This window comes from Callospermophilus lateralis, unplaced genomic scaffold, assembly GCF_048772815.1.
Source record: "Callospermophilus lateralis isolate mCalLat2 unplaced genomic scaffold, mCalLat2.hap1 Scaffold_112, whole genome shotgun sequence".
Taxonomy (NCBI): domain Eukaryota; kingdom Metazoa; phylum Chordata; class Mammalia; order Rodentia; family Sciuridae; genus Callospermophilus; species Callospermophilus lateralis.
The window spans coordinates 4,582,638-4,604,341 of NW_027511460.1; the positions used below are offsets into that span (position 1 = coordinate 4,582,638).

Below are 21,704 nucleotides of genomic sequence, written 5' to 3' on the forward strand. Positions count from 1 at the left end.
GACTGGCTCTCCAAACCTCTCCCTGGGCCAGAAGACCCCAGGACCCTGCTGGCCCTACCTAACACTTCCAGTCTTCTCTTGGCCCCCGTGACCCTTAGGATTCTGGGGATGCCAATCCCTCCACCTGGACCTTGCAGAGCTTCCTTCCCATGAAGAATCCATCCTGTAGGCTTCAGGACCACCCAGAGGAAGGAGAGGCTTCTCTGCCACAGCCTACCCCTCACTTTCTGTCTCTCCAAAAGTGTGTTTGCTTTTTGTTGGTGTGTGGCAGGCCTCCTCCACTGGACTGGGAGCACCAGGAGAGTCTCCAGCCGTCGGGGCTCCAGGACTTCAGGAAACCTCCACCATGGATGCAGGACGTCTGTCAGGCCATGTATGCTGGGGACCCTGAGTGCTAAACAGAAAAGCAATGCCCATGGTGTGACTCAAAATGAAAACAACAGCAAGCAACAGACAGAAACTTTTTAACAATTGCCCTCAGAAGAAAGGCCCATCACCATTACATCCTTCTACCTGGCTTGTGTCATCACCCTGTGACACTGCCAGTCTGCCCACATCAGATTGCCCTATGGTGTCACCCAATGCCACCAACTGCCTGCCGAGCTCAGCCAGTCACCTCTCTCCAGCCCAGTGACTGGCGTTGGTTCTTTCGTCCCAGCAAAGCTCGGTTCACGTCCCTAGAGGCCCAGGCCTGCACTAAATGCTGCACACGTGCAGCCTGAACAAATCTGGAGACTGAGGGGCTTGTGAAATTTCCTCTCAGACGTACTGCACCGCCGCGACAGACCGCATCCCCCGTGCACTCCGGCTTCCACTCGGCGGGTAGGTGAGCCTACATCCCGAGCACCCTCCTGGCTCGCGCCAGAGCGGGGCGTCGCGGTCCCACTGTCCGGGCTGGCGGAGCAGGCGGGGCAGCGAGTGAGTGACAGCTGAGGAGGCGGGGTCGCACGCCCGCGGAGAGCTGAGCTGGAGAGGCGCTTTGCCCATTGGCCGACGCTAGTGTGGGAAAGGACGCCTGGCCGGGTTCACAGGCCCCGCGGCGGTGCGGCCTTATATAGCCGGTCACGGTCCCGGTTCGCGGGCTTTTGGCCGGAACCCGCCAGAGAGCGCAAACCTTCTGCCCGGCACCAGAGCGCGGGCTGCGGGATGTCGGTTGACACCCCAGAGAAGCCGAGCGCCTCGCCGTTGGCAGGAGCGCAGGCCAGCGCCAGCCCAACCCCAGATAAACCCCGCAGCGCGGCAGAGCACCGTAAGGTGGGTTCCCGCCAGCGTGGGGGGTTCGGTGGTTGGGGGAGGGGCGGCCGAACGCGGGACTCAGCGGCTGCCCGACCCGCAGTCCTCCAAGCCCATCATGGAGAAGCGGCCCCGAGCGCGCATCAACCAGAGCCTTGCTCAGCTCAAGACCCTCATCCTGGACGCGGTCAGGAAGGATGTAAGTCCGGCGGAGAAGGGGGAATCCAAGGACTGAGGCTAACAGAATGGGACATGGCTGAGTTACAGACCACCACCCTGTCCCTGCCCACAGAGCTCCCGTCATTCAAAGCTGGAGAAGGCCGACATCCTGGAGATGACGGTGATACATCTGCAAAACCTGCGTCGCTTTCAGGTGACAGGTGAGGCGCGGGTGGCAGAGGCTAGGGGGCGGGAGGCGCACAGGGCCACCGCCCAGACATGACAGCTGGTCTCTGGTGCTCCCGCAGCCGCACTCAGTTCGGACCCTGCTGTCCTGGGCAAGTATTGCGCAGGCTTCAACGAGTGCCTGGCCGAGGTGACCCGCTTCCTGGCTGGCTGCGAGGGTGTCCCAGCCAAAGTTCCCTCTCGCTTACTTGGCCACCTGGCAGCCTGCCTGCTCCAGTTGGGGTCTTCGCACCGCTCTGCCTCGCTGCCTGCAGCTGCAGACAAACCGGAGTCCGAGGTCTACGCTGGCCGCCCGCCACAGCGGTCGTTCGACGGCCCCTTTCCCCTGCTGCGCCCAGGGGCCGCGTTCGCGCCGCTCCTGCCACCTAGGCTGACCCTGGCGCCTCCCGCCGCCCCCAGGATGGGGTCTCAAGGCCGGAGCGGACCCTGGAGGCCGTGACTACAATGAACTGCAGCGGGTCCTAGGGCCGCGGCCTTGGCAAGGCTGCAGGCTCCTTCCTGTCTGCTTTGGGGAAGCCAGCTGTCCTTTCCATGGAGAGAGCAACATAATAGATGAATGATAGATGAAGTCTCCTCTTCTTGCTGGAGGGGCACTGGGCAGCAGTGGCCTCCTGCCAATAGCAATGACAGTGGGTTTAGACATGGATCCCTTGATAGGACCACAAGCCCTGTGCCAGCACCTCAGCAAGAACTCCTGTGCACAGAAGCTGTGAGACCATGCATTTGTTGCTTTGAGCTACTAATTTTTAAAATATTTATTTTTTAGTGTAGTTGGGCCTTTATTTTATTTATTTATTTTTATGTAGTGCTGAGGATGGAACCCAGGGCCTCACACGGTGCTGGGCGAGTGCTCTACCACTGAGCCACAACCCCAGCCCCAAGCTGCTAAATTTTTGTTATGTAGCAATAAGTAACAATATTGATAAATTCTATGTAATTTACTGAATACATGCAAGTAGCATTAGCAGTACAGATCCCAGGGGTTAGAAAACATGCCCAAGGGATTCCAGAGGCCATGGGAGTGAGGAAGAGGTTGCTGGGAGTAAAGTAGGAGCAGCCACTGTGGCCACTGTGATGTGCAGAACTCAGGTGGTGCTACCACCTACTCTCACCTGGCACAGATTTTCCAAGTGCCTGAACAGCCTGGTGCCCTGGTGGCCTCGCCCCTGCCAGCATTGGGGGTCCTGTCTGGCTGTAACCGAATGGGCATCCTGGATCAGGGCAGGTGAGGACTCAAAGTCCCCAGGTGAATGTGTGTGCACAGATATCAGTTGCTGTGATTACTGTGCCTACTACCCTAGGCAGACAACCTCTCAGGTGGTCCTGCCACCCTTCTGCACAGACACACTTGAGCACACTGCCTTGCCCAAGTGGGATATGGGGGCCACAGTGACAGAAGCATTAAAACAAATGTCCAGGGCTGGGGTGTGGCTCAATGGTAGAGCACCTGCCTGGTATGTGTGATGCCCTGAGTTCGATCCTCAGCATTGCATACAAATAAAAAATAAATAAAAGATCCATTGACAACAACAAAAAAATATATTTAAAAAAAAACACCTCCATGGTCACCTCAGAGATGTTGCTGACATCCTGCCTGGTCTCAGCACCCACCTAGTGGCTTCAGGCTCACCTGCATGGCCCTACTGTGAGTAAAGGACCTGAGGCATGTGTGGATGGGTAGGAGAGTGTCAGGGTAGGACACTCCCAGGAAGAGGATGCACCTCCATGTCAAGGGCCTCCTGTTGCCACAGGGGATCTTGCCTTTAGCTGGCAAAGCTTCCCCTGCTCCAACAGTCCTCACCTGTGTCGTCCCCACAGCCTAATGCCATGTCTACATGGGGGCAAATGTTTACCAATTGTTCATTACAGATGCAGGATAAATGAGGGATGGAAGTTTGCAGCAGGAAGCACGTGTCGAACAGGAAACAGACTGAGGGGTACTAGTCCAGACAGACAACTTAGTAGTGGGGCAAAGAAGATACGAGATGCCCATGTGGTACCCTGTATGTGTGTGTGTAAATGCAGAGAAACAATTCTAATTAAATACCTACATCTTTGCTAGTCCCACCAGGAACAAAGGAAAGGTAGTGCTGTTCAATACAGAGATTATTGGTTTTGAAAATAGGCACATGAATACACACAGATGTATACATTAGATATATGTTTTGCTCAACAAACTCTAATATCTAGCAGATTGCTGGGCACATAGCAAGAAAAATTCCAAAGAATACATAGCAGATAGTAAGAATAACTGATGCTTAAATCTTTAGTGTTATGAATTCTTTCTTTAAAACTTGCTTATACACCTGAAGGTCAGGAGTTCAGATCCATGCCCATGACTATAAAAAAGGTCACCACATTTTGCTTCTCAGCACAGGCAGGTCACATCCCTAAAGAGAGGCAGTCTTCTTCCTCAGGGCAGCTGATCTCTTTATGTACATCCTTTCCCGCCACCTGTGGCTCCAGATATTCACATTCCTCTTCCTGGGTCCTGACACCTTCTCACTTTGCTTCCGAGAAGTAGTTGCTTTTCCCAGTGCCTGTTATTGTCTCTGAGCCAACTGCTTTTGGCAGTCCCTTCGGATCATTCTCTTCCCTTGCTGGCTTCTTGAGCATCTCCTGGCATTTTCTCTGTCATATGCCAGAAGTGCTCTTAGGCGACTCATCCTAACTCCCAAGGTTGCAACATTCATCAGAATCATGGCTCTGGGATGCTATGATCTGTCCATTAGAACTCAAGACAGCAGGAAGGGTGGCTCTGGGACCTCAGAGACAAAGTGACAGCAAAGGGTGCACCCTCAATTCTTGATCCCATCCCATGACCTCTCAAGGCCCCAGGTACAGTGGAGCCCTGACCTTGGCTCTCCCATCCAGCCCAGGGTAAGGCCAAGCTTTTTCCTTGAGGTGGACCAGGAAGAATTGAAGATAAATGGAGACTCACCTGGGCATCGTCTGGTTGAGCATGAGTGACTGCCTCCAGCTCAGCCTTAGGAGGAGATGCACCATCCAGGCCCAGGGGAGGAGCCTCCCAGACACAGGATATGGTCTGTCCTTGCCATAAAATAGTATGTGACAATAAGAAAGTGAGACACTGGCACTCCTGCAGACTGGGTGAGCCTGAGAATGTGCCAAGGAAAGAGCACTGGACATGAAGGCCACACGGCGCTCGCCCATTTACATGACCCTTCCAGTTTGCCAATGATGGAAAGTGAATCTGTGCTTGGCTGGAGCTGTGGGGGGGACCCCTGCAGAACCCATCCTGATGGAGCTGCACAACTCGGACAAGAGAGTCAAGTGTAAGTGGAGGAATTGTATGATGTGCCATCAAAAGCAACCAAGAGAAAAAAAAGTGCAACTAGAGAAAACAGGCACATTCAGGAGGAATAATAAAACAACAACGGGTGACAGCAGATTTCTTGTGGGAACAATGTAAAAGAGAAGACAGTCACCTCTTCACAGTACTTGAAGCAGAAACTGACCCTTATACACATATGTTCAGATGACATGGACAGAGGTGGAAACTGACCCCTCTATAATGTGGTCAGCTGACATTGGACAGGGGTGGAAACTGACCCGTGTACAATGTGGTCAGCTGACATTGGACAGAAGTGGAAAGACCCTTCTGTGGGAAGGGAAAGTCTCTTCAGGGAGAGACTCAGGGACGACTGGATGTGCATGTCTGAACCAGTTAACCCCACTTCATGCCACAACAGGTTAACCCAAACAGAACACAGCCCTCAGCACAAAGTCCAACTACAAAACTTTCTGGAGAAAATTTAGATACAAAACCAGAACAGTGCATGGGGAAAAAAAAGCTGAATAACTGGCTTTATCAAAAGTAAAAATTTGAAGGCTGGGAATGTAACTCAAGGCAGAGCACTCGCCCAGCAAGCTTGGGTTTTGGGCTTGTGTGCACGCGCGCACACACACGCACGCACGCCCGCACGCACGCACTTGCTTTCCAATAGACACTGTTGAAAATGAAAACATAAGCCTCAGCCTGCGAGAAACACGCAAGTCACACGCAGGGTGCTGCACTTTAGACCGTGGCTGTCTCCCCAAGGCCCGTTGCTAAAGGCCTGCAGTACTATTGGGAGCTGGTGAGGCCTGCAGGAGGTAGGGCCCCAGGGGAGGAAGGGTCTGCTGGAACCCTGCCCTTTGCTCTGTCTCTTCTTCCTGGCCGCCATGAGGTAAAGACCTTCTCCAGCACTTGCTTCCTTCCATGGCAAGCTAGCTTGACGTGGGTCCAAAGCAGTGGGTCCCAGTAGCCGTGGACCAAAGTCTCTGAATAAGTCTTTCCTCCTTCTCAGTTGGTTCTCAGGTGTTTGGTCAGTGACAGCTGATTCCATATGTGGAGATACACTGATAGACAGAGTGTGCACAGAATCCTCAAGCTGAATCAAAAAAAAAAAAAAAAAAAAAAAAAACAACCTAAATAAGAAAATTAGATTTGGTCAGTTATTTCACCAGAGAAGACGTATGAATGGCAAATACATCCAGGAAAGCACACAGGATGTCACATGGAAGGCAAATTAAACCTCAAGGAGACACCATAGCACACCTGCTGACATGACCAGACAAGACTGGCCATGCCACGGTCTGGGCATCTGGAACATTCCATCACCGCTGGGGGACCATGGAACCGTACAGCCATCCTGGATGGCCAGTGGGGGTGGCCCAGTGGCAGAGTACCTGACCAACTGACCTGGACCCGGTTCATCCCTAGAACCATTACAAAACAACCAGGGCTGAGATTGTGGCTCAGAGGTAGAGCACTCATCTGGCACATGGCAGGCACTGGTTTCAATCCTCAGCTCCACATAAATAAAGAAAGAAAAGTATTGTGTCCATTTATAAATTGAAAAAAAATATATATATATATATATACAGAACAAAGCAACAAAACAAACCTAAAAGCGAACACACTGGATATACTTGGGCAGTTTCTTTTTTTTTTTTAAAGAGAGAGTGAGAGGGGGGAGAGAGAGAGAGAGAGAATTTTTTTTAATATTTATTTTTTAGTTCTCGGCGGACACAACATCTTTGTTTGTATGTGGTGCTGAGGATCGAACCTGGGCCGCACGCATGCCAGGCCAGCGCGCTACCGCTTGAGCCACATCCTCAGCCCCTGGGCAGTTTCTTAAAAAGATAAATACATAGCCACTACATGACCTACCCATTCCATTTCTAGGTATTTACCCCAAAGAAACAAGAACTTGTACTCATACACGAACTTTCACACAAATTTCAAAACAGCTTCATAAGTAATAGCCAACATTTATAAATACCCCAAATGTTCACCAACATATTAATTAGTGGGAGCAAATTGTGATATGTCCAACAATAGAATATTTATCATTTAAAAAATTTGATATAGGGCTTGGGTTGTAGCTTAGTGGTTGAGCGCTTGCCTTACATGTGTAAGGCACTGGGTTTGATCCTCAGCACCACATAAAAAATAAATAAATAAAACAAAGATATTGTGTCCATCTACAACTAATTTTTTTTTTAAATTTTGATATATGCAGTAGTATGGGTGAGTCTCAAAATAATACTGTATGGCAACGTCAGGCATACTGTTCTCTTTTTTACTGTATGAATAAGCATGTGCCACTTCATAGTGACGAAAAGCAGACTTATGGTTCCCTAGGAGGGAGGAAGGAATCACAGAGGGGCACAAGAACCTTTGGGCAAAGGAGATGTCATCTCTCTGGATTATGGCAATGATTTCTGAGTATATCCATATGTCAAAGCCTAGCACATAGTACACTTTAAATATTTACAGTTTATTATGCATGATTATGCCTCAGTAAAACTATTTCAAAACAACAGGAAGAAGCCTACCCTTTGCCAAGCTTATTTATTTATTTATTTATTTATTTATTTAGTGCCAGGGATTGAACCTAAGTGTTCTTAATCACTGAGGCACATCCCCAACCTCTTTTAATTTATTTATTTTATTTATTTTTAAAATTTTGAGACAGGGTATTGCTAGGGCCTAAATTGCTGAGGCTGGCTTTGAACTGGAGATCCTCCTGCCTCAGCCTCCCCAATCACTTGGGTTACAGACACGCACCACTATGCCCAGCTTTAATGAGCATTTAAGACAGCATGGAATGCATTAGTTGCTCATTGAAAGTTAGCTCTTGCTTTTGAGAGCTGTCTCAAGTTCAAGGGCTTGAAAGGGACCACATGGTTTCAGGAAAGGGCTTGGCAATCCCCCCAGGAACCTCCATCTTATCCCTTTCCTATCTGGATGGCAGGGGTCAGGACCAAGGGACCCCAGGCAGAGTGGCTTTAAGGTTGTCTTTCTCGCTGAGGAGTCCTGATGCCCTCTAGTGGTAGTCAGGGGTACAGCACTCTTTCTTGACCCACTCCCTCCTGTGCAGTAGGGGACGCAGCTGCTTGGATAGGTCTGGCCATCTCTTCTTCACCCAATCACTTGGCCCACTGAGCAGATGTCTCTGCCAGTAATGGAGGCTCCACAGTAGAGCTGAGTTGTGAACGTGGCACATTCTTCCTCCCTATGTTGAGGGAGGCCACCACCAGGAAGGTTCACAGGGCATGGGAATGAAGGAAGGGCCTTCTACTGAAGGCTCGGTCAGCTCCACCTGACCGACAAGGTTTGTCCTCATCAAACCTGCTGACCCTCTCTTCTCCAGCCCTTCCCACAGCTCCCCTCCCCAGCTTGGAGCGGCCTCCTGCCTCCCTTGGGCCCTGTGTTCCCTCTCCAAGGGACGGCCGGTAGTTATCTAAAAGCCTGTGATAGATCCTGCCATCTCCTGCCCCAAGATCCCTGCAGTCTTTCCATCTCCCTGTGGGCCGTGTGGGACTTGGTTGTGTGCTCCTTCACACACACGTGGTGCCTCTGAGACGTGACCAAATGCCACTGCCCTGCCTGGCAGGACGTGGTACTGGGCCCCAGGGCCATAAGGACATGAAACAGTGTGCCATGACCCAGGAAAACCAGTGCCAGGCAGCTGCAGATCCAAGTGTGGAAGATAAAGTGATGAAGATTTGTGTAAAAGCAAGAATATTCTGTGGTTTGGGGGCAGGCAAAGAGTTCTTTAAAAAATGAAGAAGTGGAGCTGGGGTTGTAGCTCAGTGGTAGAGCGCTGGCCTAGCACACGTGAGGCACTAGATTCAAACCTCAGCACCACATTAAAAAAAATGAAATAAAGATATTACTTAAAAAAAATGAAAAAGCACTAAGCAACAATTGTTGGCAAAAGTACTATGTTAAATTAAAAACTTCTGTTCATCAAAAGTCAACATAATTGGGCTGAGGATGTGGCTCAATGATGTTTGCCCCACATTGCCGGCCCTGGCTTCCATCCCAGCGCCCAGCACAAAGAAGGTGGAACAGGAGACACTGCAAACCCACACAGGCACAGAGTGGTATGGGCGCGCCACAGAAGCACGTCCACGCAGCAGCAGTGATGAAGTTTGACCCTCACAGTAACTTGATGGCGTTGCAGAGACAGATGCCCAAAGGAGGCCACAAAGCCCCTGCCCTGTGATTGGGGGATGTGTCGGCACACTGACTGGGGACTCCCTGGGCAGAACCTTCTATGGCTCACCCAGGGCTCCTGAAAAAGCTCCAGAATGTTCACAGCAGTCATGCCTGCACAGCCGCCAGCTGGGACACCTCACCCACAGGCAGACAGCCACACGGCAGATGTGCACGTGGCCAGCCCTCGCTGGGCGCTCCACTGCAGCCCCTTCTGGCATGGCTGGCTCCTGAACCATGAGCAGCCTGGAGGTGGGGAGCAGATTCGAAGCTCGGTGGGGTAGGGTCCTCTCACAGCTCCAGCCAGGCTAGGCTGGCCTGCCCCAGGCAGCTGGTGAGAGGCATAAAGTTTGAGGTCCATTTTTGGAATATAGTATTTAGTTTCAGACTAAATAGAGACCCAATTGTAGCCATTTTTTAACCACAGCCCTTCTTTCGACTACCCCAATGTCAAAAGTAGCTAGTTGCATAGATTGTAACCCCAAGGCACTCCTATCAGTGCAAGGGTACAGCCCTACATTAGGGATAAAAGCAGGTGGGCTGCTTACGCAGGTGTGTCTGTTCAATGCCACACCCTTCTGCAGAAGTCTGCCTTGCCACCCACTTCCCAGCACCTCCTGCAGGCACACACACTCAGATCAAAGAGCCAACCCTCCAGCTGGCCTGCCATCAGCTTCCTGCTGGACCCTGCAGCCTCTTGGCTCATCGAGGCCTTGGGCTCCTCTGGGCACTCCTGCTCCATCTCCTAGAACATGCTGTTTGTGAATGAGCTTGTTCCCTGTCTGTTCAGATGCATGTTGTCTGGCTCCCCTGCTTTTCCTTTTGTCCTCTGACTTGGGTCCTGTCTGAGAATGGCCACCAATCCTGCCCTAGAGAACCTGGAGGGTGCCCCTGCTCTGCAGCTGAAGCAGGATTAAGGACAGGGTCACATGACCCAACTCTGCCACTGACTTTGTGGCTGTGTGCACATTACTCACCCTCTCTGTGCCTCATAACCTTCAGAAATAAGGGTCATCCTGATTCCCCTCTCAGAATGGATGAGTTTCAGAGAAGTGTTCAGGGGCTTGCAAAGATTCTGTATCACCCTGCCAGACTCTTCCTGAGGAAAAGGCCACCCCATCCTGGGTCTGTCCACAAGAGTTGAGTCAGGAATGAAACCACTTTGTACCCCCAGCCCTCCCGGACCTTCTCTGAGGCCCATTATGGGAGGCCTCCACAGAGAGCAAAGAATGCCCCCACCTGCTCTCAAGTCCATCATCAGGTTCAGCAGTGCCTCGGGGGAGACTCTGTGATCCCAGGAGGTAGGCCAGGGAGGCACAGTCCTGCCCTGGGTGGTGAGGGTTCATCTGAAAAGCTGGGCGGGAGACACTCTGGGGGCAGGGTACACATGGGCCTGAGGCTCGTGGTAAGATGGAGGTGCAGGCAGCCTCCTGTCTGGGAGAGGGAGGCCTGTGCAGGGCTGGTCACTGGTCAGCATTCTCTGGCCAGAGTCTGCTGTGACCTTTGCTGGCACCAACTCTGGGCCTGGATCTGCACCAGGACGACGTCCATCACGTAACTGAAGGCTCCTCAAATGCCATCTATTTGTGGCCTGAGCCCTGACTGGCACGAGTCATGTGTGCACAGGGATAAGGTATTTTGGGCAGTAGGGGTGGAGCCTGCAGGGAGAGCCTAGCACCATGCTGTCCTGGAACGGGCTGTGTGAACTCCCAGTTCCACTGCCCGGCTGGCTGCCTAGACCAGGTGGATGTGATCAGCCCCACACTCCTGTCCAAGGCTCCCATTAGCAGACAGCCCCCAGGCCAGAGAGGAGGGCTCGAGTCAATGGGCAGAAAGCCACCGTACTCTGGTCTCCAGACAGCTTTGGCTCAGGACTGTCCCAGCCAGTGACCTCCTTTCCTCTGGGTCTGGCAGAGTCTCACCAAGAGCCTAAGTGCCCCCATGGAGGCAGAGGCTGGCTCTCACCAGCTAAGGCAAACTCAGCCAGGGGTGCAGATCCTGAGGATAACATGAGGGGGCCATTGGGTGTCAGGGACTCAGCTCTGCTCTGTAACATCCAGCCCAAGGTTTTCCTGCTGACCCCTGAGCCAGCTCTGACCTTGGTGAGCTCAGAGGAATCTTGTCCCAGCCAAAGCTGGTGAAGGTCATTGCCCAAGGCTGGTCACCTCCTAGACACTGCAGCCTCCAGTCTATGACCTGCTGTCAACTAGAGCATGCTGGGACCTCCCAGGGCTGACCACCTCCAGGGGCCCTGATCCTTGGCCGGTTGTCCTGGTGCAGTCTGCTCTGAGGGAGCAGAGGCAGTCAGGAGGTCAGAAAGGCTGCTGAGCAGGGGCCAGGGCTGCTGGGGGTGGGGGGAAGGCAAATGCCATGAATCCAGGGTCATGTTTGATTGCAGGACAGTGGCAGTGTGTTGTGATAAAGCTACCATTTAGAGATGATTAGGAGACAAGGCAAGTGGGAGCCGAGGAATTTTTTAATTCAGAAGAAAGGGTTTTGCTTTCTTTCAGGGTGGAGATGGTGTACCAGGGAGATGGGGGGCACCCCTGGGGTGGGTGGGGTGGTAGCCAGGTGAGCAGGTTGGTGCCCAGAGCCTGGACCTGTGAAGACTCCACTCGGCCCCAAGTTCTGCTGCCTCTCCAGCACCTCTGTTGACCCATGATGGACAACTTCTAGTACAGCGACCAGCTCAGTGACTAGGACTGGGCTGAGTTCTCTGCCACTGCTGATGAGTGTGGTCTCCTGCAGGCTGGTCTAGCCTCTGGAGATGAGCTCTTGTCCAGTGACATTGACCAAGGGGACAGCAGTGGCAGCAGCCCCCCTGGGCCCCCACCCCTGGGATGGCATGGCAGAAGACCCCCCACACTCATGACTTATGGCAGAGTAAGCCTGGGGGACCCAGTCCCCAGGCCCCAGGCTGGCCAGGCCTGAAGCCTCCCTGGGTGTGGCAGCAGGACAAAGGGCCATTGTACTTGTGTCCAGGCCACTTCCTGCATGGCCGCCAGCCACAGCCGGCACCCAGAACAGGCTGGTGGAGGGTCCCATGTTGGGCCAGGGGCTGTCTTCCTGCTGGGGTAGCCTGGGGGAGGGAGGAGAGCCCTGGAGCCACACTCAGGGCTGAGACTTTTCCCAGGCAGGGCCGGCTCTGGGATCCAGGGCACAGGCTGGGAGCCATCCATGGGTTCTTGCACTCTGACCAGGGACAGGAACCTTCCTGTGGGCTCCGCCTGGGCTTGGCCAGGCTGGGCCACTTCTCCAGCCCTATGTGGGCTGGACTCAGCCACCCACCCTAGGGCCAGCTCCCAGCCCCAGGGGCCTGACTCCGTAGGTCACCAGTTCCTAGTCCTCTGCTATGTCGGAGGAGGACACTGTGAGGCTCCACCTTGGGGCTGGGTCTGCCGGCTAACTTCACCTCTGCCTATGCTGGGTGGATCTGGGTGGGACACAGACAGGCCTGCTTTCTGGAAACCTGGGAGGAAAGCCCGGTCTTGCAGGGTGGTGCTGGTGGGCATCCCCAGGGCCCAGCAGAGTCCAACCCTACCATTGGGAGTTCAAGCAGGATTGGAGACTCTGCCTGCGAACTGGAGCCTGGCGGTACTTCCTTGGGCCCCAGCCCTGCCCGCTCCTGCTCTGAGCTGCTCTGTAGCACAGACTGCCGCACCCTCACAGGAAGGCCCTGGGGTGGGGCACAGAGCCTGAAGCTCCCTGGCCTGCCCTGGACCTACCTTTGATCTTCAGGCAGGTGCTTCCCATGCTAGCCCCTCCCTCCTGAGAGCTGCCAGATAAGCCCCAGCTGTAGGGTGGCCCCATAGCAGTTGGACACTCACAGAACAAAGGACCCTCCTGCACCCATTTTGTGATCTCCTGTCCACCCTCTGGCTCTGGCTTCTCCTCAAGGGCCCAGGAACCGAGTGGGCGGAGCAAACCCAGTGCAGGAGCCTCCCGGCCAGGATGGCCAGCCTGAGCGAGGCCCTCAGCAGCCTTGTGAAGCTTTCCTGGGGCCGTGTGTTGGTGAGGCTGTCTCCAAAGAGTGCCTCAGGGCAGACTGGCCCAAGCCAGAGAACGCCACCAGGAAATCCCAGCAGCCTTTGAGCCAGTCCTGATGCATCTTTCCCCAACTTTCTGTCTGGAGCCAAGCACTGGGGCCAGCCCCAATATGCAGCCAGGGCCCAGCAGAACACTCACAGGTTCTGCTGGCCATGCGCATCTCATCTTGGCCTGGACCCCCTTCTGCAAGGCCACTTGCTCCTGTTTCCTCCAAGGATCCTCACACGCAGCCCTGGTATCTTCCAAATCCAAAAATGTGAGCAGAGAGCCCAGAGTCTGAAGGCCTTCGTCCATCTCCGCAGATGTAGGAGGAGGCACATGGTCCACTGCAGGAGCCCTGGGGAGGTCCTTGGACCCCTCACTGAAATCAGCCCCAGGGCTCCCCCACCCAGTTGGAGCTTGAAGGGTTGAGGAGCTGGTAGGGTTCCCGGCAAAGGGAGCCACTTAGAGAAGCCAAAGCGCCCCAGGCACGGCTTCCCGGGATTATCAGATGTGAGCGTCTGTGCTGATGGCCCTGAGAGCTCAGGACACAACCAACCTCAGGGCCCCACTGAGCACATGTGGCTGTCTGACAGGAGTCCCACGGTGCACCCACAGTGGGCACAAGGCCAGAGAGCCCCACGCCAGGACTTACCGCCCAGGTCCGGCTCCTGGCTGCCAGGACCCCCAGGAGGGCTGGCCCCAGGAGCCCAGCAGGACAAGCCAAAGCAGGACAGGGCTTCACTGGAAAACAAAGCATCCCTGCAGATAGTTGCCCAGTGCAAGGGCCACCACACAGATGACCATCACCAGGCAAACAAGACCTCATGGGCACAATCTCCCCAGAAAGAAGAGGGACTCCAGGGAGTCGGGCCAGCACCTACGCCCCAGGACTATCAGGCGCAGACCAAAAGCCAGGAGCACAGAACAGCAAGTTCAGTCTTTGCCGGGAGCTCGAGCCCGTGACAGTGTATAGTAGAGTGGAAGAAAGGCCGAGGGAACTCCTGCCTGAAACACAGTGACCCCCATTTAGAGCTCATGAGAGTTGCCAGAAGATCAAAATTGCTGAAGAGAAACTGGGGAACTGGAAGCTACATAGGAATAAATCATCCAGAATAACTAAGACAGATAAATAAAAAGATAATGTGGATAACAGGAGCATAAAATATAAATTTAAAACACAGGGAGTTGGCAGGAGAGGGAATAAAGACTTTTTTCTTCTGGTATTGGAAATTGAATCAGGGGTACTCTAACAAATCTTTAAAAAAAAAATTCCTTTTTAAAAAATTCTGAGACAGGGCCTCACTAAGTTGCCCATTCTGTCCTCGAAATTGTGATCCTCCTGAGCAGCCGGTGTTATAGGCGTGAACCATTGCGGCTGCCTGTTTTTGTTCTTTAAGATGGGGCCTTGCTGTGTCACCCAGGTTGGCCTAGAGCTGCTGAGCTCAAGGGACGCTCTTGCCTCAGCCAGGCTCCTGTTCGCAGGCAGAGTCTCCGATCCTGCTGGGGTGGAGGCATGTGCTGCTGTGACCGCCTGAAACTTCACTTAGAAGAGATGCCATCTGAGAATGTCCCGTAACAGTTGAGAGACTCCAAAACAGGTTTAGAAGCCCAGTGAATCTCAAGCAGGACAAATCAGCAGAGAGTCAGATGTCCCTGCCTGGGACAGCTGAGGCCAGCAGGCAACAGGGAAGGGACACTCCTGCTCGGGGACAGGGGGTCGTAGCAGGTGAGCTGACCCCAGGGTGCAGCCTTGGGTGCTGCAGCAGGCCCCGGAGTCAGGCTTCTCCAGTCTCCCAGGTCCCGGGGCACCCTCTCTGGTGTCAGGTGCAGATGGCCGTCCCTGACCACCGTGATGCCCGACTCTTGAACACACCGTGGGCCATGAGGTCCTTGTCGAGAGCCACCTCTGGTCAAAACCCTCCTGACCAAACCGAGACCCTTCAGAGGAGGTGCCACGGGCCTTGGCATCATGGGCCCTGAGTACCTAACCCTGACCTTGGGATGGTTCTGGGCACCTGAGGGCCAGGTCTTCAGGCTGCTGCTCCCGGGACCAGCCCAGAGGGGCGGGGAGGCCTGAGGGGGCTGCAGGGAGGGGCCGGGGGTGGAACTGCCCCAGCAGCCCCACTCTGCTGTGGCCTTACCCCTTCTGCTTCATAGGGGACTTTGAGGACTTGGGAGCAGATAAGGACATGGGGGTGGTCCCCACGGGGGTCCTTGAAGAATGTGAAGATGCTCTGGGACTCTGAGAAGATGCCCAGGATCTGAGTGCCCTCAAGGCAGCCACTTGTTTTTTTTTTTTTTTTCTGGAGAACCAAGAGGCCTTGGGTGGGCACAGCAGGGCCTTGGGTGGGCGACTGGAGGAGGAGGTGAGGAGGGCCCAAGCCCCATCTCCCGCACGATCCCTCAGCTCAGAGTTCCTCAGAGCCCCTGAGCCAGGAGAGCTGCGGGGGAGCGGGGCTACCCTGCTGAGTCTGGCTGGCTGTGCCCTACCTGACCTCCATGGCACCCTGCCCTGCACCCCAGACTCTCAGCCTCTGCCCTCAGTGTCTCCCAGCCTCCCTCTCTATGCAGCCTTCCTTTCCAGTTGTCCAGCAGCCAGACTGCAAGACCCGTGGGGCAGTGGCTTCCCAGATCTTGGAGGACACTGGCCCTACCCTCAGCATGGACACAGACACACAGGGGAGTGGCATCTCCTGGCCACACCTGCAGGCGAGTCCACTTCCTCATCTGCATCAAGTCAACAGGCCACTCCCAGTTGTGGGGAGGGGTGAGGCCAGGGCAGCACTGCCCATTTTGTCCCCTGATGTCACCACATGACTAGGACAGAGCAGGATACAAACCACCACTGGGTGACTAGACAGACAAACCAGGGCCCAGTCCCCCTGGGGCCCACATTGTTCCAAGTCCACAGAAGAGGGGGGCCAGCAGCAGCTACTTGGCCATGTCCCCATTAGCTGCAGGGTGCTGCTGGCCCACTGGGAATTCTGCCTCTGCCTGGGTCACAGGGTGTGTGGCTGAGATCCAGGCCCCATGCTATGCCCAGCAGGTGCCCCATCTTCGGCAGTGACCTCACAGACTGTGGGCAGGAAGGAGTGGACTGGGTGGCTGAGGCCAGCCCGAAGGACAGGTGGGACCCTGGGGGCCACGTGAAGACCATGTAAGTCGCCCGCTCAGCCAGGCCACTATAGGACGCTTTCCTGAGCCAGTAGGATGAGGGCTGGCAGGGCCAGGGCTCCTGGCTTCAATGTGCTAGGGGAAATGGAGTTGTCTGAGCCCTGGGGACACAGGTGTGGCGTCTCAGGTGGGGACAGGACCAGATGACTCAGCCCTCCAGGATGAAGCACAAAGAGCCTGGGCTGGGGCCTCCGGCAGGGGCTGGAAACAAGACCTGGGCAGCCTCCTTAGCTTCTGCGTTTACCCTGCCAACAGCCTGGCCCAGGAGTCCTTGGTCACACAGCTACACAGGGAGACAGGAAGCTGGGTGTTGCCCCCCAGCTGGCCCTGAGCACAGACCCCTGTGGGCATCAGCCCCAAACCCAACACTTGCCCAGGTCGGCCTCCCCTCCCCGCCTCTGCACAGTGGGTGCCCTTTTGGAGCGGCCCCCAGTGTCCACGCAGCCCTGTGCCCCTCCCACCTCTCAGGGGCCCTAACACCTGGTGACGCTCAGAGCCTCAGGGCCAGCCACTGCCTCGTCCAAAATCTAAGTGTGACTTATTGATGGGTTTTGCGTGTGGCCTGAGGTGGGTCCCACCAAGCTGGATTCAGTGCTGCCTGGGGGTAACTAAGTCCAGGTGCCAGCTGCAGAAGGCCCCTGGGCACCCACTGAAGGAGCAGATCCGGTGACAACAGGAGCCTGTGAGTGCCCAGGCGCCAGCTCCCTACTGCCAGGAGTCGGGATGAGCCCCACACAGCAGCCCCTGATCCAGCCACTTCCTGGTGGACCCAGGTCAGCTCTATGCCCTGCCTGGCCCCCACATCAGAACCTGGAGGAGTCACTCTGTCTTGTCCCAGGGGAGGTGAAACCCAAGGCAGGTAGCCCGCTTGGGTTTTATGTAAAAGTGGCTCTTTCTGGGATCTGTGGTGCGTGTCTGTGGTCCCTGTTGTCTGTGTGGCCGAGGCTGAAGAGCGCGAGTCTGGGAGTGGAGACCTGCCTGGGTGAAAGGGCGGGAGCTAAACACAGCTTCTGTGCGTGGTCTGGGGAGGGAACCCAATTTATCTACCACTTTTTATTTTTTTTATTTTGAGGCAAAGTCTTGCTAAGTTGCTGAGGCTGGCCTTGAATTTGCCATCCTCCTGCCTCAGCCTCCTGAGTTGCTCGGATTACAGGTGTACTAAATAAATAAATAGCTTCAGTTGAGCCCTCCCTGAGGGGGCAGGGGCTGCTCAGACTTTGACTAGAGCTGGAGGAGGAGGCCTAGTCCCCCATCTGAGTCCACAGCCCAGGACCCCCAGGGGTGAATCTGGCCAGATTCTGTAGCCACCTCGGCAACCCTGTGGGTTGTGCTGAAGGAGCAGATCCAGTGACAACAGGAGCCTGTGAGTGCCCCTCCGGAGTGCATGCTCCAGGGGCACGGAGTCGGGTCTGGGCGGGCTCCCTGACACTGGCTCTGGGCTCCGTGCCTTGCCTTCCCAACCCTGGCTTCGGCTCTATCTCAATCCCAGGCGCTGGCAGGAGGTGGCATTTGTGCAGGTGACAGATTTGCGTTTCCAAGCAGCAGTTGGAGGCAGTATTAGCACCTAATTTGACTGAAAATTCTAAGATTTGGGGGAGGGAAGGGGGTTCCAGAGCCAGTAGAGCTGCCCACCAGCATCCCCGGACAGCGCCAGCAGGACTTGGACTGCAAGGACGGACCCCCACCCCCTGCCTGCGGAAAGTGGGCCACTGTCCCCGCCAGGGTAGGACGGAGAGTCCTCTCAGAGCAGGTGGGGTCTCATCTGGCCCCAGATCTCCTGCCCCTGCACTCTGGTCCTCGTTTGGCTCCCCAGCAGCCCTGACCCAGCCGGGCCAGATGTCTGTGGCCCTGACCTGCTGGCCTCCCTGAGCCTGTGGTGGAATAGGACAGTGGCCATCACTTCAGTCTCTCCAGGTGTGTGGAGAACGGGGCCAGACGAGGCATGGAGACGCCTGGTCTGCTGTCGGGCTCCCGGGGTACTGGGACCCACACTGGCCTCCTCTGCTCCAGTGCTGGTTGGAGAGGGCAGCCCACAGTGGCTCCCGGCCCTGATGGCTCCTGTGTCTGACCTCCAGCCCCTCCTCCCCTGAGCTCTGTCCCACTCCCCCTGAGGCCTCAGAAGCCCAGTCCAATCTGGGACAGGCTGTGCCTGTTCTAGAAGGTTCCTCCTCCACACCCTACAGTCAACCCTCGCGACTGAGGCCCTGGGGTTCCCCTACCCCTCTCCGGCACCCTCTGATACACACTCGGATACTGATACAGCTTCACTCTGACACCCCTAGGACTGCCAGGGCATAGGGGTTGGGGGTACATCCATCCCAGGACCCTGGGGACCAGCCCAGCAAGAGGCCTGGGCCTGGGCTGGCCACGAGTACCTCTCAGGTCAGTGAAGAGGTGCTGGTGGAGGCCTCTCTGCCTCCCTTCCCTGTGCAGGGCTGCCTTCCCCATCCTGGGTGGCCGGGGGCACAGGTACAAGGCCATGAGGAGCCAGGGGCACCAGCCCTGAAGGGTGCAGGGTTGGGGTAGTGGGGACCCCTGAGGAGGGAGGCAGAGCCTAGAGGTCCTGTGCCAAGGCCCTGCTAGCCTCCTGGCGCCCTCAAGGGAATGGCTGCCCTGAGCCCAAGAGGCCATGGTAGGGACATTCTTCTGAGGGGCCTCACCAGAGCCGGAGCCCAGGTGGAGCAAGAAGTGGACTCAGCTCCCCCTCTCTGAGGGCAAGGGGCAGGTCAGAAAGGCTGTGCACTCCAGCTCCTGCCTCCAGAACTTTGAGAGGCCTGGCGGGAACCTGTCCTGGAACCAGCCCCCGGTCTGGACTGGGACTAGTGCTCAGATTGTAGTGCAGAGGAGGGAGGCAGGACCCCCAGAAACCCAGGCCTGGCCCTGGACTGCTTCACAGTGGGACCAGGCAGCACCAGCCCAGCGCTGAGAGTCATTGCCTGGCAAGTCCGCGGGGGAGGGCGTCCCTGTTTTCTTGGGCTCCCCAGGCCCCAGGTGCTGCAGCTGGGCCCCCGGGGCAGTGTCTGATGCAACCCAGGCTCAGAAAGATGGTCACTGCGGGCTGTGGCCTTGGCAGGAAGGGGCCTGCCCTCTGCAGCACTGGTGCCAGCCCCAGACCCCTGCTCCTGGGCAGAGGCTAGAGCCCAGCAGGGCCAGGGTGCAGCCCCTCCTGAGCCTGGACCAGCCACACTGGGGGGCCACAGCTGGCTCCCCACAGCAGCTTGACTTAATGAGTCCACTGGGCCTCCACCCCAGTAATTGGTCTCTGAAGGCAGGAAAGTGTCACTGAGAAGCTGGGGCCTGCAGATGGGGAGTGAGACAATCACTCCCTTTTCCACACGCTGGCGTCTAATTGAGCTTGGGGGCCGCCCCCAGCTCCGAGCTTGTTTTACAGAGGCACCGAGGGCAGGGGGACACTGGGGAGGGAGGCTCACTCTAGCTGTTCCCAGGGGCAAGGCCCTTCCTGGCTGGCATTCAGGACCAGGCAGGGGCTGGACTGTGGTCCGAGGTCCTAGCACTCCCCCGGCAGGGATGGGTGTGGGGCGGTGTCTGCAAGGAGTTTGGTTTTACCTGGGACCACATTCCTGCAAAACCAGCCACCTCCGGGGAGCAAGTCAGCAGCACCTGCTGCTCCACCATGCTGGGCAGCCTCACTGAGTCAGCTCCAGAACTTTCCATTGCCTAAAGGGAAACCCATTGAGCAGCTGCACATCCCCACGACCACCAGGGAGTTGTTCCCCTGGCCTGTCCAGCACTTTCTACAAACAGCACAGTTGTGTCCTTTTGTGTCTGGCCAGGGTCCCCAAGAATGTCCCTCTTCCCATAGTCAAGAGTGTCCTGGGTTCCAGGCGTGGGCCTGCGGGCCTGGGAGGGCTGGTGATAGGCCCATGGCCCTCCATGCCTGCTGGCGTCCGAGCTGATTAGTGAGGAGATTCCACACTCTCTGCCCAGTGGGTCAGCCTTGCCCAGAGCACTGTGGGGCCTGCAGAGCTGGGCCCCAGCAGAGGGGCACCTGGTGAGAATGTGAGAGCTGACATTTCAACACAACGTGGAGATGTCCCATGGAAAGGATTCTACTGAGACTGTCCTCACCTGCTGTGGGACAGTTTTATCAGACCTGTGGCCAGGGACAGGAGGCTGGGTGTCTGGGTGGCACCAGGACTAAATCTGGCCTGACCAGGACACTTCTCCTGCACCACAGCACCCAGAGATTCTGGTCCTGCTGGGTGGGCGGGCGTTTGACCTGTAAGGCTGAACACAGTCCAGAACCATGTAGATGGACAAGCAGGAGCCCTGGGGACAGAGCCTGGGCTTGTACCACTCAGAGTGGGACAGGAGGAGATGGAGAAGTTGGGGGGGCAGGAGGTACTGGCTGTATGAGGGCCACAGAAGGGAGGCCAGGCCAGTGGGAGGAGGTCACTGGACCTGGCCTGAGGACTCGGGGTGTAGCGGGAGGAGCAGTCAGTCTGTGGGTTTGATAGATGTGCCAGGGAGAGGTGGGGAGTGGGAGGCAGAGACATGGCAGTGTCCCACTGGGCAAGGAGGGTCTCTTGAAGAGCTGAGGGGCAAAGGAGGACATTGCTGAAGAGGGGCCCCTGAATGGGGAGCCAGGGAGTCCAGGCCCAGCATGGGATTGGGGTGTGTCCCAGGAACAGGAGAGTTGCCAGCAAGGAGAAGGGTCACTGGGGGGCACAGCGGCCTCAAGCTCCTCTTAGAGAGTCATAGCCAGTGTTTCTTACTGCTGTGGTCAGCTGTGGGAGCAGCTGGTGCAGGGAGAGGACAGCCAGGGGCAGTGAAGCTGCATCCTGGAAGGGGTCCAGGCACACTCCAGGGCTGGCCGGGTCAAGCCCCAGGCCACAGGACTGTGCTCCTGAGGCCTAGGCCCCAAGGGAGCAGGACAAGTTGGGCACCGGGCAGCCTCCCCCACCCCCAGAGCTGTGAACCTCTGTTGTGACTTGAGCTCCTTAAGGACCCTCCATCATGGCAGTTTGCCCAGGGCAAGGGTGTCCCCTGCTATGTGACACCAGGACAAGACAAATCTGTCCTTCCCCCAGAGCTCCTGTTTGGAGGGGCCTGGATGTTCAGCCGACTGTCAGTGGTCCATAACCTCACTGTAGAGAGATGAGCAGGAGCGTGGCACACGCCTGGGCTCTGCTGGGGGCCCACACCATGAGCCACAAGGCTGCTGGAAGGGCCTGAGCCCATCAGGCCTGCCCATAGCTCGGGTGTGCAGAGCTGGCCGCTGGGGCAGTGACGTGGTAAAGTCAACTATGCGTGTCTTTTGAGCAGCCGATGGCAGAGGCTGCAGGCAGGGTGGGAGCTGTGGGGAGCAATGGCACTGCCTTGCACAGACTGC

The 21,704-nt window shown here is 56.1% G+C and overlaps 1 protein-coding gene across 2 annotated transcripts; it reads left to right on the forward strand.

Moving 5' to 3' along the window:
- Positions 1-1,146: 1,146 nt before the first annotated feature.
- Positions 1,147-2,077, forward strand: LOC143386847 (transcription factor HES-4-like). Of its 2 annotated transcripts, XM_076841651.2 has the most exons (4): positions 1,147-1,254; positions 1,337-1,432; positions 1,526-1,613; positions 1,701-2,077. In XM_076841651.2, exons 1-4 carry the CDS (start codon positions 1,147-1,149, stop codon positions 2,075-2,077), a joined length of 669 nt encoding a protein of 222 aa, XP_076697766.2. The 2 variants fall into 2 exon arrangements, with proteins under 2 accessions (XP_076697766.2, XP_076697767.2); XM_076841652.2 differs by lacking the exon at positions 1,337-1,432.
- Positions 2,078-21,704: the final 19,627 nt, after the last annotated feature.